The sequence below is a fragment of the Theropithecus gelada genome, chromosome 3 (assembly GCF_003255815.1).
Source record: "Theropithecus gelada isolate Dixy chromosome 3, Tgel_1.0, whole genome shotgun sequence".
In the NCBI taxonomy this organism is placed as follows: domain Eukaryota; kingdom Metazoa; phylum Chordata; class Mammalia; order Primates; family Cercopithecidae; genus Theropithecus; species Theropithecus gelada.
In genome coordinates, this window is record NC_037670.1 from 62012126 (window position 1) to 62028347 (window position 16222).

At 45.4% G+C, this 16222-nt stretch overlaps 1 protein-coding gene across 7 annotated transcripts in view; it reads left to right on the forward strand.

The window, feature by feature from the left end:
* The window catches only part of COBL (cordon-bleu WH2 repeat protein), a 300338-nt gene that overhangs the window by 247809 nt on the left and 36307 nt on the right, over positions 1-16222 (forward strand). The window contains exon 8 of one of the 7 annotated variants that reach the window (XM_025380661.1): positions 2472-3541. The exons of the other annotated variants lie outside the window; for them this stretch is intronic. Coding sequence (XP_025236446.1) covers positions 2472-2758 — 287 coding nt within the window. The 3' untranslated portion in view covers positions 2759-3541. Of the gene's footprint in view, positions 1-2471; positions 3542-16222 lie in introns of those variants that run through there. 7 annotated transcript variants of the gene reach the window in all.

Here is a 16222-nt window from a genome sequence, read left to right on the forward strand (position 1 = left end):
CCACTGACCCTCACTCCCTCTCTGCCAGGTTAGAGAGCAGCCGAAGGGACTGCTTATTTAAGACGAGCTTCTTGGATGACTTTTACCTGCACATTTCAGCCACCAGGGGGAACCCTGATTATCCCATTGATGGACAGCGTTGAAGGGAATGGAAAGAAACATACAAGAAGTTAACATTGAGGCTTTGCTGCATTTATGCCAATATTATGTTGCAACTAGTCATACAACAATTTAGCGACTGTAATTATAGGATTGAGTACTCTCATTTACAAAGAGGGGAAAGTGAGTCAAGAGTCCAGTGACTTGCCTAAGATCACGTAGCTAAGAAGGGTCTGTGCTCAGATGGCTGACTCCCCTTCTACTGTTACAGTGTGACTGGTAGGTCTAAAAAGGGATGTGTGTGTATGTGTATACATGCACACATACATGTGCATACATGGATGTGCACCCATGGTGCATGCATATATAGACTCATGTACATGTGCATATACAGTGCATGTATGCATACCCACACAATACATGTGCACACATAGTGTATCTTAAACATCTATACAAAATATGTATGTATATATACACATGCATGCATATAGGCCTACAGATGGTATACATATTCATGTATGTATATATTCATGCATACATGCACATCTATATACATTTGTAACTTATGTGCAAATATACATACATAACATGTGTGCACTCATACATCCATGTGTATACACTGTGTGTGTGTGTGCCTGCACGTGTATTAAGATATGAGGCTAAGAACAGTATGCGCCTTTTTTAGCTTGTTGCTGCCAGTATGCTCCCCCACCCCCACCCCACCCCACACACAATATATCTCTGAACCTGGTTCTTCAGTCACTGGTAGGTTTTGCAAGGATTCTGAACTTGTCCACTTTGCCCTCCCAGAAATTATTATCAGGCCTCTTCTTTGGTGCCTAATTTATGACTTGGAAGAGATTTAAAGATTAAAGCGAATATGGCCAGTTAATTGTTTAAATGGATAGTCTTCCATAGTTAGATAGGGCAGAAATCCAAATCAACCATGTTAGTAAACTCAAACCTTATCTTTCATCTCTGCCCTTGCACTTATGTCTGCCTCCATCCGGCTATTTATTAGCCAGGAGGCACCTTGCCATGAAGGAGGCGGCCTCTGCTTGGGTGCAGGCTGCATAGTGGGACTACAGGAAGGCTCAGCCCATGGAGGGGCAGGGGTCTTAGTCTTCATAGATGTGCTGCCAGTGGGGTTGGGGCAGGAAGTGATGATGGCTAAAGTGGCACCCCCTTCCCATGCACTTTTCCTGGAGTAACCCTTTAATCTATACCACAGCCGTATGAGGTCACTGCTATTGTTATCATCCTCATTTTACAAATAAGAAAACGGCAGCACAGAGACAATAAGAAACTTGTCTGTGACCAAAAGCAAGTTAATATTTAAGCCAGGACTTGAACCTTGCAGGTCTGGTCCCAAGCACCTGCTTAACTTTCACTATCCCTCCTCCCTACTCTGTGTCCTGTTAGTCTGTGGAGAGGGCTACAAGGCTCTAACCCTGCTCGGATCTCCCCAGGAAGCCATTCCCTGTGTCCACAGAGGAAGGAGAAAGCAGAGGAGGTGGCGCGTGCTGTTTGAGCTTTGTGGGAGGATCTCTCATGTGCAAGCCCCCCTGAACCCACAGCTGACAGCAAGTATGGGGCTGCACAAAAATACCAGGAAGGAGGGGCTTGACTCCAGAGGAAGCGAGATCAGAGGACCTCACAGAGACTGAGACAGTCACCATGTGTGGGCCTCTCAAGCCGCAGACACTGTCCTGGACTTCAATTACTTTAATATTTTCATCACAGCAACACAGTGCACTGATGCGTTAGTCTGCTAGGGCTGCCATGATATCATACCACAGACTGGGTGGAAATTTATCCTCTCACTGTCCTGGAGGCCGTAAGTCCGAGATCTGGTTTCTCCTGAGGCCTCTCTCCTTGACTTGCAGATGGCTGCCTTATCCCCGGGTCTTCCCTTGTGTGTCTGTGTCCTAACATTCTCTTCTTATTAGGACACCAGTCCTGTTGGATGAGGCCTCCACCCTAATGGCTTCATTTTAACTTAAACATCATTTAAAAGACCTTATCCTAATAAGGATACATTCCGAAGTACTGGAGGTTCTGACTTCAACATATGAATTTTTAGGGAACACGGTTCAGCGCATAGCACCTGGTGTGCATTAGCCTGTGTGCTGATGACGACAGAGGCTGGAGAGCTTCTGTTGTTCCCAGGCGGATGCACAGGGGAGACCCGGACTCTGACTCCAGGGCTTGGCCCTGTTGGATGCCTGGGCCCTGCCACCTTTCTGGCCAACTGTGCTGATTTTGCCCAAAGCTGGCCGCAGCCCACACCGGCCCAACACTGTATGTGAACCACCATTCCTGCGCGCATTCGACCTCTGCCCTGACTTTGAATTTCCTCCTTGCCCCCACAGTTTATGGAGCAGCTGAAGCTCTGGTAAGACTTCTGAACTTGCTTCTGAATACCACAGCCCCAGGCACAGCAAAGCCAAGAACCCTGTGGATGAGTGAGGGCCGCAATTCTCTGCACAATCCTGAAATCAAGTGTTCCTGTTTCTCTTCCTCCTCCCCATTTCCCCAGGCACTGTTCAGCCTTCACTTAGGTCTTTCAAGCATTTGTGAATGCATGTGCACACTTAGACACACACACACAGACACACACACACACAAAAAACCTGTCTTGTGTCTTACCTACCTCTGAAATATTGGCACTTGGGAGACAATCCATAATCAGCTAACACTTGTTTTTTTCTGTCCTCTGTGTGCTTGTTAGAATACTGTGAAGGTGTTTTCTATGGACCGACTTCTAAATGTTCCTCCTGAAATCAGTGTTATTCACACAGTTGTAATGTAATGAATTCTATCTGTCTGAAAGCTTGCCATATTTTCCCTGGTTTCTCCCAGCTAATAGAGAGAAAAATGAGGAAAATGAGCCTGAGTGTGAACCCGTCACCACAGACCGCGCTGCATCCTTTCCAGGCAGCAGGGCCCAGGAGACTGTGCTCAGGCCTGGCAGCCTCTGTGTTTCACTTAGGCTTGTTTTGCTCAACCCAGGCAAATTGTTTGAATAAGCTGCTGCATCAGTATGCTTTTTTAAATTGTGATTTAAAAAAAATAATATAAGATGTCCCATTCCTTCCATTTTCAAATGCATACTTCAGTAGATTTAAGTATATTCACAATGCTGTGAAACAGATCTTCAGGACCTCATCGTCCTGCAAATCTCATACTCTCTACTCACTGAACAGCAACTCCCCTTTGCCTGTTTGTCTTTTTGCAACTGGCTTATTTCACTTAGCACAATTTCCTCGAAGTTCATCCGTATCGTAGCATATAACAGAATTCCCTTCCCTTTTAAGGCTAAATATCTGTCAAATATGTGTATAGACCACATTTTCTTCATCCATCCATTGTCAATGGGCATTTAAGTTGTTTCCACCTCGTGGTTATTGTGAATGATGCTGCAGTGAACACAGGTATGCAATTATCTGAGACTCTGCTTTCATTTCTTGGGGATATATACCTAGAAGTGGGATTGCTGGTGAATCAGCTTATCTTTGCCTGAAAAAAAAAAGCCACTCAAGCTGAGTTAATGCACAGAGATATATATGGGATCCTATACTGCACCTATAGGGGTTGGTTCAGCTCACTTACCCCAAATCAGCCATATGTGAGTTCCTGAACCAATCACAGTAGCTGAGGGAGTGCCACACACCTATTGACCTAGGCCAGAATGCACTGATCAATTGTCAGGGAGGAGGACAGGATTACCATGTTCGATTGGATAATCAGGGTTCATCTCCCAGACAACCAGGTTGCTCCACAAAGGGGATGGGGCAGAAAGGGTGCTGACTGTCCTGCACTGTCCAGAGAAGTACATAGCATGGGGCTAAAGCTAGGCTGCATGGACTCAGGGCTTGGGTCTGTTACTGGGTGATTTCAGGCAACTTGCTTAACTTCTCTGTACCTGAGTTTCTTCATATTGAAAGAAAAAGTGCTTTTGAGAATTACACATGCAAATACACGTAGAATATTTAGAACTGTTTCAGGGGCTGCTGGGTTGGAGTCAGCAGATCCTGATTATTATGAAAATAGCCACAATTTAAAATGTAGAAGATTGTGCATTAAAATCTTGATTTCTTCTTTTTTAAAAAAGTTAGAGATAAGGCAACACCAGTTTTACTGCATGAAAGGAAGTGTGGGATGCATACTAGCTGCTTCTTACAGACACATGTAGGCGCCAGGTTTCCTCAGGGTCCTCATGGGGCCACACCTGGCCCTCAGCCTGCCTCCTGCTGCTGTCCACAGACCTCTGTAGATGGATTGGTGCAGGTTCCCTGATCAGTCAAACTGGAGAAATGAAGTCATTCAAACCCTCATTTTTAAAAAGTCAGAAAAATATAAGGATTGTGTTGTCAAATACACAACCCTTAAAGAAAATGTTAGGCCGGACGCAGTGGCTTATGCCTGTAATCCCAGCATTTTGAGAGGCCGAGGCGGGCGGATCACCTGAGGTCAGGAGTTCAAAACCAGCCTGGCCAACATGGCAAAACCCCGTCTCTACTAGAAATACAAAAGTTAGCTGGCCGAGGTGGTGGGTGCCTGTAATCCCAGCTACTCGGGAGGCTGAGGCGGGAGAATTGCTTGAACCTGGGAGGTGGAGGTTGCAGTGAGCCAAGATTGCACCAGTGCACTCCAGCCTGAGTAACAGAGTGAGACTCCATCTTTAAAAAAAAGTGAGAAAGAAAATGTTTAATTTTCTACCTCATACACTCACATAAGTGATGCAGAGCAATTTCTGTCTTCTTCCTTTTTCTGAGGAAATTGAAGAACTGTGTGTTTTGCCTTTGAGAGAGTGCTGAAAATGTGCCCCCTACAGCTTGTAAAAATGAAGTGCCTGCCCTGCTGCGCAGAGCGCCTCTCACTGTTTCCGGGGCTGCTGGGTTGGAGTCCTGAGCAAATGCACGTCAAAGACTCAGGACTTCACTGTGCTTGCTCCGGTGTGTGCCCCAGCGCTCTCCACGGGTGTCTCAGGGCCTCTTCCAGGATAGCCGAGCCGGGACTAGCAGGCTTGCTCATGCTACCCCCTGCAGACACAGTCCCTGACGCTGGCAGGCACGACTCCTGAGATGGCAGGCTGAGAACTGCCTCAGATGGCACGTTGAGCCATGCCCCTGGCTGACAAGGGAAAGATCATTTTCTCCTCCAGCCCCTGCAGATCAGCAAGTGCCCACGTTTCCATGTGATGATGAAACACACAAGTAAATAAGCCGTGATGTTGTCTGGGAATGCTTCAGCCAGTGTGGCTGGTCTTAAACTGGTCCAGTTTAGTTGAGACACTTGGAGTGGCCACTCGTTGGCTGCTTCAGAGAAACCAGCAGTGTTAATTGGAAGCCTCTCTCCAAGTCTCAGCAGGCCAGCTGAGCACCGGGACACCATGGCTCTGACTTAAGCCTTTGCCCTGCAGTCATGCTGTGACTCAGGGGATGACCCAGAGCTTGGGATTTTGGAGGCTTTGGGGAAGCAGCTGCACCTTCAAGCAAGTTTCCTTGGATGTATCTCCTGCCACTTCTCACAGACACAAATTAGAGAGAGAGAGAGAGAGAGAGAGAGCCATGAACTGGGTTTTACTGCAGCAAACATCCACACTGGATCTGCCGTCAGGGTTGCATCCTGGGAAAGCTCATTTTGTAGACTTAAAGTAATGAATAATTAGACCATGGCTAAATATATGTTTTATTTTCTGAACAAATTCAAAGCATTAGAAAGATAATGAAGATTTTCTTAAAATTAGGCCTATTTTAACCCTCCTTACAGTTTAGCCCTAATGGAATATTTATTTCAGAATCTCTATTAGTCAGGCTTCTCCAGAGACACAGACCAATAGGATATATTTATGAGTGTGTGTGTGTGTGTGTGTGTGTGTGTGTGTGTGTGTGTGTGTGTCTATGGCGGGGAGAGATTTTTTTTTTTATAGGGATGGGCTTGTGTAATTATAGAAACCAAGAAGTTTGACCATTCGCCGTCTGTAAGCTGGAGACCCCAGAAAGCTGGTGATGAAATTCTATCCAAGTCTCAAGGTCCTAGAACCAGGAGCTCTGATGCTCAAGCACAGGAGATGGGTGTCCCAGCTCAAACACAGAGAACACATTCACCCTTCCCTGCCTTTTTATTCTGTTCAGACCTTCAGCAGATAGGATGCCTATCCACAGTGATGAGGGCACATCTTCCTTACTGTCTGTCAATTCAAATGCTGATCTCTCCGGTAAACAACCTCACAGACACGCCCAGAAATAGTTTCACCAGGTATCCGAACACCCCTTGCTTAGCCATTGCAGGTTCACCCCTTGCCACCTCGCCACCTATGTGCACATCTTTAAATCATAATTTCCAGAGAAAGACAAAACAAGGTCACAATTCCAACTGGCATGACACCGCTGTCCTGTATACAACTGAAAATGCACTCATGCCTTCCCAGAAGAGAAGGTAAAGTCCTTGAGTTGATGTTTACTCTCTCCTGATATCCTGTAACTTAAAATACTATGATATAAAATTATCAATAATTAGACACTGCTATACAAGTCGCTTATGTCCCATGTTAAGGGAATAAGAGGAAAGAAAATAAAGGTATTTATATATATACACATATATGTATACACACACACATACAAACATATTCTTAACAAAATGAGAAGGAAATACTCATTGACAATTACTGTTTTCATTTCTGTAACTGGTCACATCACAGCTGATGTTTCTAATGTCTTCTACCCATTCTGTATTCCCCTTGCCTTCAGCAAGCACCTCAGCTGGTTGTGGTTCTTTAACTGGTGTTGTGATGCAAACCATCATTCCTGAAGGGTCTGGGCCATTAGTGGTACTACCTGGACTGGGTCGGGGTAGTTTCCATTGACCTTCATTGCAGGGCTTACTAAGGGAAGTCCAAAGGGATCTCCTGCATCCCATACTGTTCCTTACCTCCATTCTAGAGCAGTAGTCTATTTTCCCCTGGGTAGTCTGGGTCAGTCACCCAGCCAACACCATAAATCCCTTCCTCACCTGTTGACTCAAAAGCCTGACGAACCCAGACTGACCATGTGGCATCTTAACTTCCAGTTCAGTGAAATCATTGTTGTGCCTCCTGGTGGAATCATTTGTTCTTCTGGACCTAAGATCCCTCAGCCAGCAGAACATAAAAGTCATGAAGAAAACACTTTGCTAGTAGGTCGCTAGGGATAATGATGGTGCCACTCCCCTTTTAACCTCTTGATTCCTGGACCCTGTGGGAGAAACAGCACCATATATTGGACGTCATTGAGAGCATACACACCTTCTGGAGAACATTGCCCCAGCCCTACAAGGTATTGCTACCTCTCTGACCCTGTAACTGAGTTTTCAAAAGTCTACTGTTCTATCAAACCAGCTGCTTCAAGGTAGTGGGGAACATGGTAAGACCAGTGAGTTACATGCACGGTCTCATTGTTGCACTCCTTTGTGTCTGATTAAGTGAGTTCCTTGATCAGAAGCAATGCTCTGTGGAATACCATGACAGTGGATAAGGCCTTCTGTGAATCAAGCTACACATAGTAGCTTTGGCAGAACTTACATTCTGTAAGCTACTGATGGAGAAGCCAGTGGGAACCTTTGCTTCCCAAGAAGTAGTTTCCTGCAGAGGTTGCTTTGATAACCGTGAAGAAAATGCAACCTGTTAAGACCATTCGTTGTGAGATCTGGGCTGGTGTTCATGTGCTCAGGGACCTGTGGAGTGCTGGAAAACACCTGGAGGAGGCACTGCTGTCAGACAGCCAGAGTGAAGCGTGTGCACTGAAGACTAGATCAGATCGACTCGTGGAGGCATCCGGCAGAGCTTACGGCAGGACCCATCATGAAGGGAGGGCCTGTGGAGGGTTTATTCAAGACAAATCGGGAGCAGATGTCTCCATTTCAACCCTACACAGGCATGGAGGACCACATGCTCCCTGTGAGGGGTGAGATGAGGATTGAACAGTTAGCAAAAAACAGGCCACAGGGGGTAATGCTAAGAACTAGAAAAACCTTCAGATCCCATTGGGACTGGAGAATATCACATAGAAGGCAATCATCTTGGCTGTATTTCTGGGTAGAGTTAGTGCAGACAGCAGGATGAGGGAACAGTGGCGGGGTGACTGGGAGATGGTACCCTTACCAACTCCTCCCTGCCTGGCTCAGACTCGCTTATGCTAACAGAGCCAGCCCTCACCCTCCCACCCACCCCCACCTGACCAGGCTTGTTTGATCTACAAACACAGCTTCCTGGGACTCCCTCCTAGAAACCCATGTGTTTCAGGCCCCCCCCAACCCCGTCCCCGTTCTCTCCCATTCCTGGGAAGGTTCCCCAAAGCCTTAAGATTGCAGTTTCTGCAGCCCCCACATAATCACATTTGTTCTTTAATTTCCAGTGTTTCGAAAGATCATGGACACTAATGAATGATTATACAGTAAGTCCTCCTCTCTTAACATCATCGATAGGTTTTTGGAAACCGCAGCTTCATGCAGAACAACAGATAATGAAACCAATTTTACCATAGGCCAACTGATAAAAACGAGTTAAGTTCTTAGCACATATTTCTGGTCACCAAAACATCACAAAACTTCTAAATAAAAACCAAAGCACTTCTAAATAAAAACCAAACACTACTAATATTAAACATTGAAATAAGTATGAGCTGTATGTACATTTAAGAAAGATTAATAAAAGCAAGTAATGTGATGATTTACCCAGTTTTTCCAGTTCAGGGTCACAGGTGGCCGCAGCCTACCATGGCAGCACAAGGGTTAAGGTAGAAACCAGCCCTGGACTGGCCCCCGTCCCATTGCGGGTGTACTTATACTCACCCACATGGGGACAATTTGGACACCCCAGTGACCCTAACGTGCTCAGTATGGGGACATGGGAGGGGAGAAGTGCAGCCGGAGAAAACCCATGCAGACCTGCCGAGAAGGTACAGTCTGCACAGACAGCGGCCCCAGCCTGGGATAATAAGATGATGTTGAATGAAGGATGTTGGAGGACCTGCCGTATCAGCCTGTAGGCTGAAAACAGATGGGAATCACAGCAATCAGACTCATTCTAACAGCCCACACTCAGAGGCTCCGGCTGTCCAGGCTCTGTCAGGCTTTCCCTGCCTCATCACGCCTCTCCGTGAAGCTCCTGAGTGAATGAATACTGTTATACTTATCCCTCTTTTACAGATGAGAAGCCATAGCCTGTAAGCACTGATTTGCTGGAGGCCACAGTCGAATCCGCACAGTGTTATGTAATTGTTTTGGGGGGTTGTATTGTTGTTTTTGTTGTTGTTTATTTGTTTTGAGACAGGGTCTCGCTCTGTCACCCAGGTTGGAGTGCTTTCGTGCAATCGTAGCTCACTGCAGCCTCGATTTCCCAGGCTCAACCAATCCTCCTGCCTCAGCCTCTCAAGTAGCTAGGACTACAGGAATGCTCTGCCATGCCTGGATAATTTCATCCTCCCACCTCGGCCTCACAAAGTGCTGGGATTACAGATGCGAGTCACCGTACCCATAATTGTTTAAATTGACACAAAAGATGGAGAAAAGTGTGTCTTTAATCTGTTGAGTACAAAGTGCATACGTAAACATAGAAAGGCAATGTATCTGATTTTTTTCAAACATTTGAGAAATTTTGTTACATTTATCCAAAAAGCTTCTTAAAAAAAAAAAAAAAAAAAAAAAGACTACCAAAAAAACCAACCTAATATAAACCATGTTTATCTTGGGGATAAGTGATTATTTTCTTTCCAAATGTTTGTGTTTTCCTTACTTTCTATATGAAAGAAAAAGAAAACAAACTTCATTTTAAAAACCAAAATAATCCTAATTTTAAAACCCTGGTAGAATGTGGTTGTAGGAGGGTATCTATAATAAGAGGAATGGAAGAGGTAGGGTGTGGCTGTCTATCCTTTCAGGACATGGAGGGGAAAATGGGGTCCCTGCCTCGCAAGGGGACAGCATCCAACTTCTAGTCCCTGGGACAGACCCTGAAACCCTAAGGCTGGAGCCCCAGCATCTCATGTAGGTTATTTTGAGTGTTGGTGGGTTTTGCTGAGGTGAGTGTTTTCTGGCCAATAAAGCCGGGTTATTTTGGGCCACCATAATTGTGAGTTAGACAGGTGGTTTGTGTGTGAAACATTTAATTTGCTGGCTATGTAGTCTGTTGACTTTGGATAAGGCTAGTAACAATTCTATACAAGTTTTCCAAAATGCTGGGCCCTGGTGCTGATCTTATCACTGTTACAAGCAGATGCACATTGCCAAGGCATGCTGTACTACAGGAGGGGAGCTGTAGGGGAAAGTCATCGTGTTACTTTTCATTGCTTTTATGCTGACTACTATACTGCATTTGAGTACCTTTTAGGTATAGTAGTCCCCCGCTTATTCACGGGGGGATATGTTTCAAGACCCTCCGTGGATGCCTAAAACCTCAGCACTGAATATATGTGTGTGTGTATGTGTGTGTGTGTATACACATATATACATATATATACATACATTCACACATATATGTGTGTGTGTGTATATATATATATGCACTGTTTTTTTCCTATGTATACATACCTGTGATAAAGTTTAATATCTACATTAGGCACAGTGAGCAACAATGACTAGCAATGAAATAGGACAATTATAACAATATGCCAACAGCAGTACTCTTGTGCTTTGGGGCCATTATTAAGTACGATAAGGGCCCCTGAACACAATCTCTGCAACACTGAGACAGTCCATCTGAGAACCACGACCACTGCTCAGTGACTCACAGGCCGGGGAGGAGACAGTGTGGATCCGCTGGACAAAGGGAGGATTCCCGTCCATGGTGGGACAGGACAGGATGGCAGATTTCACCAGGCTGCTCAGAAGGACACAACGATTCAAAACTAACCAAGAGTTTATTTCTGGAATTGTTCATTTAATATCTTCAGACCTTGGTGGATCACAGGTAACAAACTGCAGAAAGCAAAACCTCCAACAAGGTGGGACTACTATGATGGTTTTTGCTGTGTGTGTGTGTGTGTGCGCGTGTGTGTGTGTGTTGGGAGAGCACTGTATACAAGCATAGTTAGTCATTTTGCTTTTCTTCACTCACTTTTAATGGTATGTTAGCATTGTGTGATTTCTAAAAATACTCAGAAGAGAACTCATCTTGGAACAAGCCTGTATTAGAGTATCTTTTCAATATTAAAAGATACATTTTATTCCAGAACCCCAGGTAACAGTTTAAATTGGTCATCTTCACAGTCTGCTGTTTAATCTGACCCAAACTTCAGGCAATTGGTACAAATAACTAATAAGGCAAAAATAACCCAACTGGCCAGGAAACTAATGCCCTGAGGTTGCAGATGGAGGCACTGATGCAGAGACACCAGACAGGTGATCCTTGGAGACTCAGGCTTCAATGCTGCCATGGATGAGGGCTCATTTCCCCTGGTGACATTACAGGCACCTCTCACTAGCCTTTTGCAGCCCTTTTACACCTGGGACATGGAGGCTCTTTGCTGCCTCTCCTCTGTTTTCTCCAGCATCTCAGGATCCCATTTGCTCACTCACATTCAGGCTGTACCACCCCTACCCTGCTCAGCTTTCCTACCCCTGCTCTTCCTCCTGCCCCCAACTTCATCATGCCCCCCCCCCCCCCATATTGTTTCTTTGCTCTTTGTTTTTGACATAGTTTACAAACATTTGGAATGTGTTTTATTTTTGTAAGTAGTTTCCTCATTCTGTCTTAGTGAAACTATTCTATTATAGCTTCCACAAGTAATTATTTCAGCTCTACTTCTGTCTGAAGGAAAATGTCACTTGTAACTTTGTTGAGGGCATTTTGGGACAAGTTCCCATGAAACAGGAGACATGTGAAGAGCACTGAGATGGGAAATGGAATCTGCTAATTTTAGAAAAAGGCAAATACTCCTGCCTTTTGAGAGCAGGGACTGAATGTGACTTTCTGAGACTGGTTGTCCATTAACTCCAGTGCCTGTTGTTGGAGACAGCTGTCTTTGAATTATTGCAGGGAATAGGTTTCAGTAAGATGACGACAGAAAGCTACATGGGGTACAAAGCTTAAATGTAGGTGGTTCTCACCTGCAGCCCAGCAAGGGGGAAAAGCCGGCTGGCCGGGAACCCTGGGGGAGGTACGAAGGAAGCCCTCCCATGTGTGGCCCAGGCTGACCGGCAGCAGCACCTGAGAACATGCACCCCTGGGCCCACCCCAGCCCCACTGAATCAGAAACTCATGGGGGTATGGGGTCTGGACAATCTCTATTTTAACAAGCCCTCCAGGGGATTCTGACACGGGCCAAGTATTAGACCATCATCTTCTCAGAGAACTTGGGATGTTTATGGCCAACCAGGCAGCTAGGCCCCAGCACCTGTGATAATTTTAGCTACCATTACTGAGCATTGACCCTGTGCCCTGCTAGCTCCTTCATAAGTGCTGTCTCGTTTAATCTTCACTAAGTCCTTAGAGAGAGGAATTCGGCCTTGTGGATGAGGACATTAAGAGATGAGTTTGAGTTTCCTGCAGCCCTTGAGGGGCTGAGCGCCGAGCTGGAAGGACACGCTATTAGTGCAACAGAAAAGAGTGGCAGTGGCGTGGGCATTGCAAGTCCAAGAAGGATGTGGGCTGGGGCCCCTGGAGATGCTAACTTCGTGGAGGAGGGAGGGCCTGAGCCATCCTTGAAGGAAGATGAGGACTTTCAAGAGGAAAGAGAAGGACATGTTCTGAGAACTCCAGCTGGAGATGGGTGCAGTAGCCAACCCTGGGGTCATATCTGCAAGTCCTCTTCCCTCTGAACCTGTGCCCTTGACCCCCTCTCTCCTGGCTTCCCATCTGTCCCCTCAACTCTCCAGGCTGCTCCGGGGAAGAAAGGTTTGGATCCTGGATAGCGGACAACCTTCTCTGCTGAAACGAGGAAGGCTGTGGAAAGGAAACAGATATTTTACATTAAAAGCAAGTTCCATTTTCTTATATTTCCAGCCATATCATGGGTGATGTGCCCCGAAAACCCCTTCTGCTACCAAGCATCTTGAAAGCCTGGGTTTCTGTGATGGACATCATTATAAATGCGTAGCCGAGCTTTGTGTTGCACAGAAAATGAGAAGGAAATCATAAAACAGAAGCATGAGGGAGAGCTGAGATGCTGGGGGCATCTGAGGAGGCTGGGGCTGGTCTTAGTCATCTGGGGCCTGCCTTGTCCCGAGGAGGCACAAGGCCCCTGGCCAAGCAGCAGAGGGGAATGGGGCCCACAGCAGTCCCCAGTGCAGGGAGATACCATAGAGAAAAAAAACATCAGAAAGTCACTCCTCTCCAGGCCAGGCAGTCAGAAGAGAAAAAACGTTACAGTGGCTTCAATTCATCCGAAACATGGCCATCTCCCAACAAGCCCAGCACCCATATGAGGAAGGCCCATGAAGAGTCCTTCACCCCCAAGGAGCGTGAAGAGGCCCAGACAGCAAGACGGAACTGTGGGGCCAACCCAGTGGAAATCTCACAAACTCAATAGATCTTAAATTAAGAAGTCGTCCATAAGGAAGTAAAAGAACTGGCCAAAAGAGAAGTTTGTAATTTATGTGAAAAGAAAAAAAAAAAAAAAAGCGCAAAGTTTCCTTTTTATGTGTTCGTTTGTTTGAGACAGAGTCTCACTCTGTCGCCCAGGCTGGAGTGCAGTTGCAGCACGATCCCAGCTCACTGCAACCTCTGTCTCCTGGGTTCAAGCGATTCTCCTGCCTCAGCCTCCCGAGTAGCTGGGATTATAGGCACACGCCACCACTTCCAGCTAATTTTTGTATTTAGTAGAGACAGGGTTTCACCATGTTGGCCAGGCTGGTCTCAAAATCCTGACCTCAAGTCATCCACCCACCTTGGCCTCCCAAAGTGCTGGGATTACAGGCGTAAGCCACTGTGCCCAGCCCTTATGTTGTAATTTTTCTTTAAGACACCTAATAAAATGTTGCATTGCAGAGGAACAGTGACCATTTTGTCTGTCACCATGAACCTCCACTTTTAGGTACAAGGGAAGGAGGAGCAGAGACATGAAGACGAGAAGCTAAGATTGGTTGGGCCCAGCCGAGGGGCCCTGTGCCAGGTGGGGAGGCACCTCTTGGGGGCAGGTGAGGCACAGGGACGGGCGCTTGACATGACTGGCATTACAGGGTGGCATTACAGCACACCCGGACATCGTCTCTGAGTTACAGAAAGTGACCTGTAATGTTGTCTGTTCTTCAGCATGCAAGAGATGAGGCTCAGACATCTGGGTTCTTAGCTTTTGTCAAAGAATGCTCTTTTCTGTTATTGCATACTAAATATTGATTATATTATCAAGAATTTACATTGCACAGTGTGCCAGCTTGAGGAGGCCTTCCTGACTGGGTGAGATGCCCTGAACTCCAAGTGCCCACTTGAACGGGGTCAGCCTGGGTCCCTGAGGGCAGCACAGGACAGGGCACACAGCTTGCCCAGAAGATGCCATCTGCCTGTCAGGCAAGAGGATGGTCTGACTCCTTTCCTCTCTTATATCCATAGAGATCTATTTTATTTCTTAGTTAAATCACAGTGAATTTCAAAGGGGATTGGAGGCAGCTTTTTGTGTCAATATTATTCAAATTAGAAAAGTCTAGAAAAAGGAATAATTTTTATTTTAAATGACTGAAAATAAAAATATATTAATTAATGCTATTTTTGAAACCTACACTTTTCTTAAGTGGCTAGAAGTAAACACTAGGAGAGCTCAGAAATATATGTGCTGGGAAGGTAGAGGGAGGAGGAAATGCAGTTAAAGGCAGCCACAAAGGCACAACTCGGTCCTGCCTTCTTGGGAAACAAGGCTAAAGGGATCAGAGAGGATGCTGTGTCAAACAGCACTCATTTATGTAATAATTTGGTCATTTTTATATGAAATTTACATCCAGAGTGATGGATGAACAGTGTGTTACGGAAAGCTAATAAAAGTAGGCCACATACTTTATTCTCTAGGGTTCTGATGATAAAAGGATAGAAGTTGGAAGGAAGCAGCAGAAGGAGGGATGGCATTTTTCTTAGGTTGCCCATCTCAGATGGTGGCTGACTCACCTTTTCTTCATAATAGACCCAAAGCATAGTCAATTTGAGATTGAGTCCCTTGGCACCTTGGCAGGTCCCTGAACCTCTCTTTCTGAGGCATTGGTTAAATAAAATTTATGTGTTTTAATAGACTAGACAACCTGGAGACAGAGTTTCTATTTTGACAATGAAAACTAAGACACCAGCTTTGTTCTTGCCAGCAGGGATGGCCATCCGCTGCCCCACACTTCCCTCAAAGGTGAGGCCCCAGAAATGTGTAAAAAAGGACTGAAGGTTTTTTCCTCAAGAAATGGTTTCAAATATGTTGAGATTCCCAGATAAATGGATCCAAGATTTGTTACATAGAACATGGTAGAAAATCTTTCGGCTTAGAAAAGTCTAAATGCAGATATACTCAGTAGGATTCATGTAACACGTTGGTTAAAGAACCTTAATTTGACTCCTGCCTACCATGTGGGTTTTTTGTGATGTTTGAATGAACTTGCCCCTTTTATAAGCTGAGCAGAGTGTTTCTGCAACACACACCCTCAGGAGAGGTGACATAATTTGTTGGTTGGGGCTTCTTTTATAATTTGCAAAATAGGAATAATAATATCCACACTGCAGGGGGCATGTGGATTAAATAAGGAGGTAGATAAATATTATCTATTTGAACTCTGCAGAATGTCAAAACCCAACTACCATTATTTGGTTTGCAAATATCAGTGTTGAGCTGTACTATCTGATAGTAAATTAGCCAATAGTGTAATATTTAGATTACTCCTAAAGTCCATGACAGTGGCATAGAGGAGGAATCCTGTTTATTTGCTTAGAAACAAAAAAAGCACATTAAAATAAAATGAAACTTCAGTTTCAGGATAGCTGAACTGATTCTAAGCACCGTCAGCCAAAGCCAGCATTGTGGCTCCGGAGAAAAACTGACCACCCTATCCAAATTGAATCCTCACCCCAGCATGCAAGCGTCTGTCCCTGTCCCTGTGGAATTTCACTTAGTCCAGTCCTGGTTCATGCACCGCATCCATGACTGCTGTTGATAGGCTTTCTGATCCATAGTAAGGA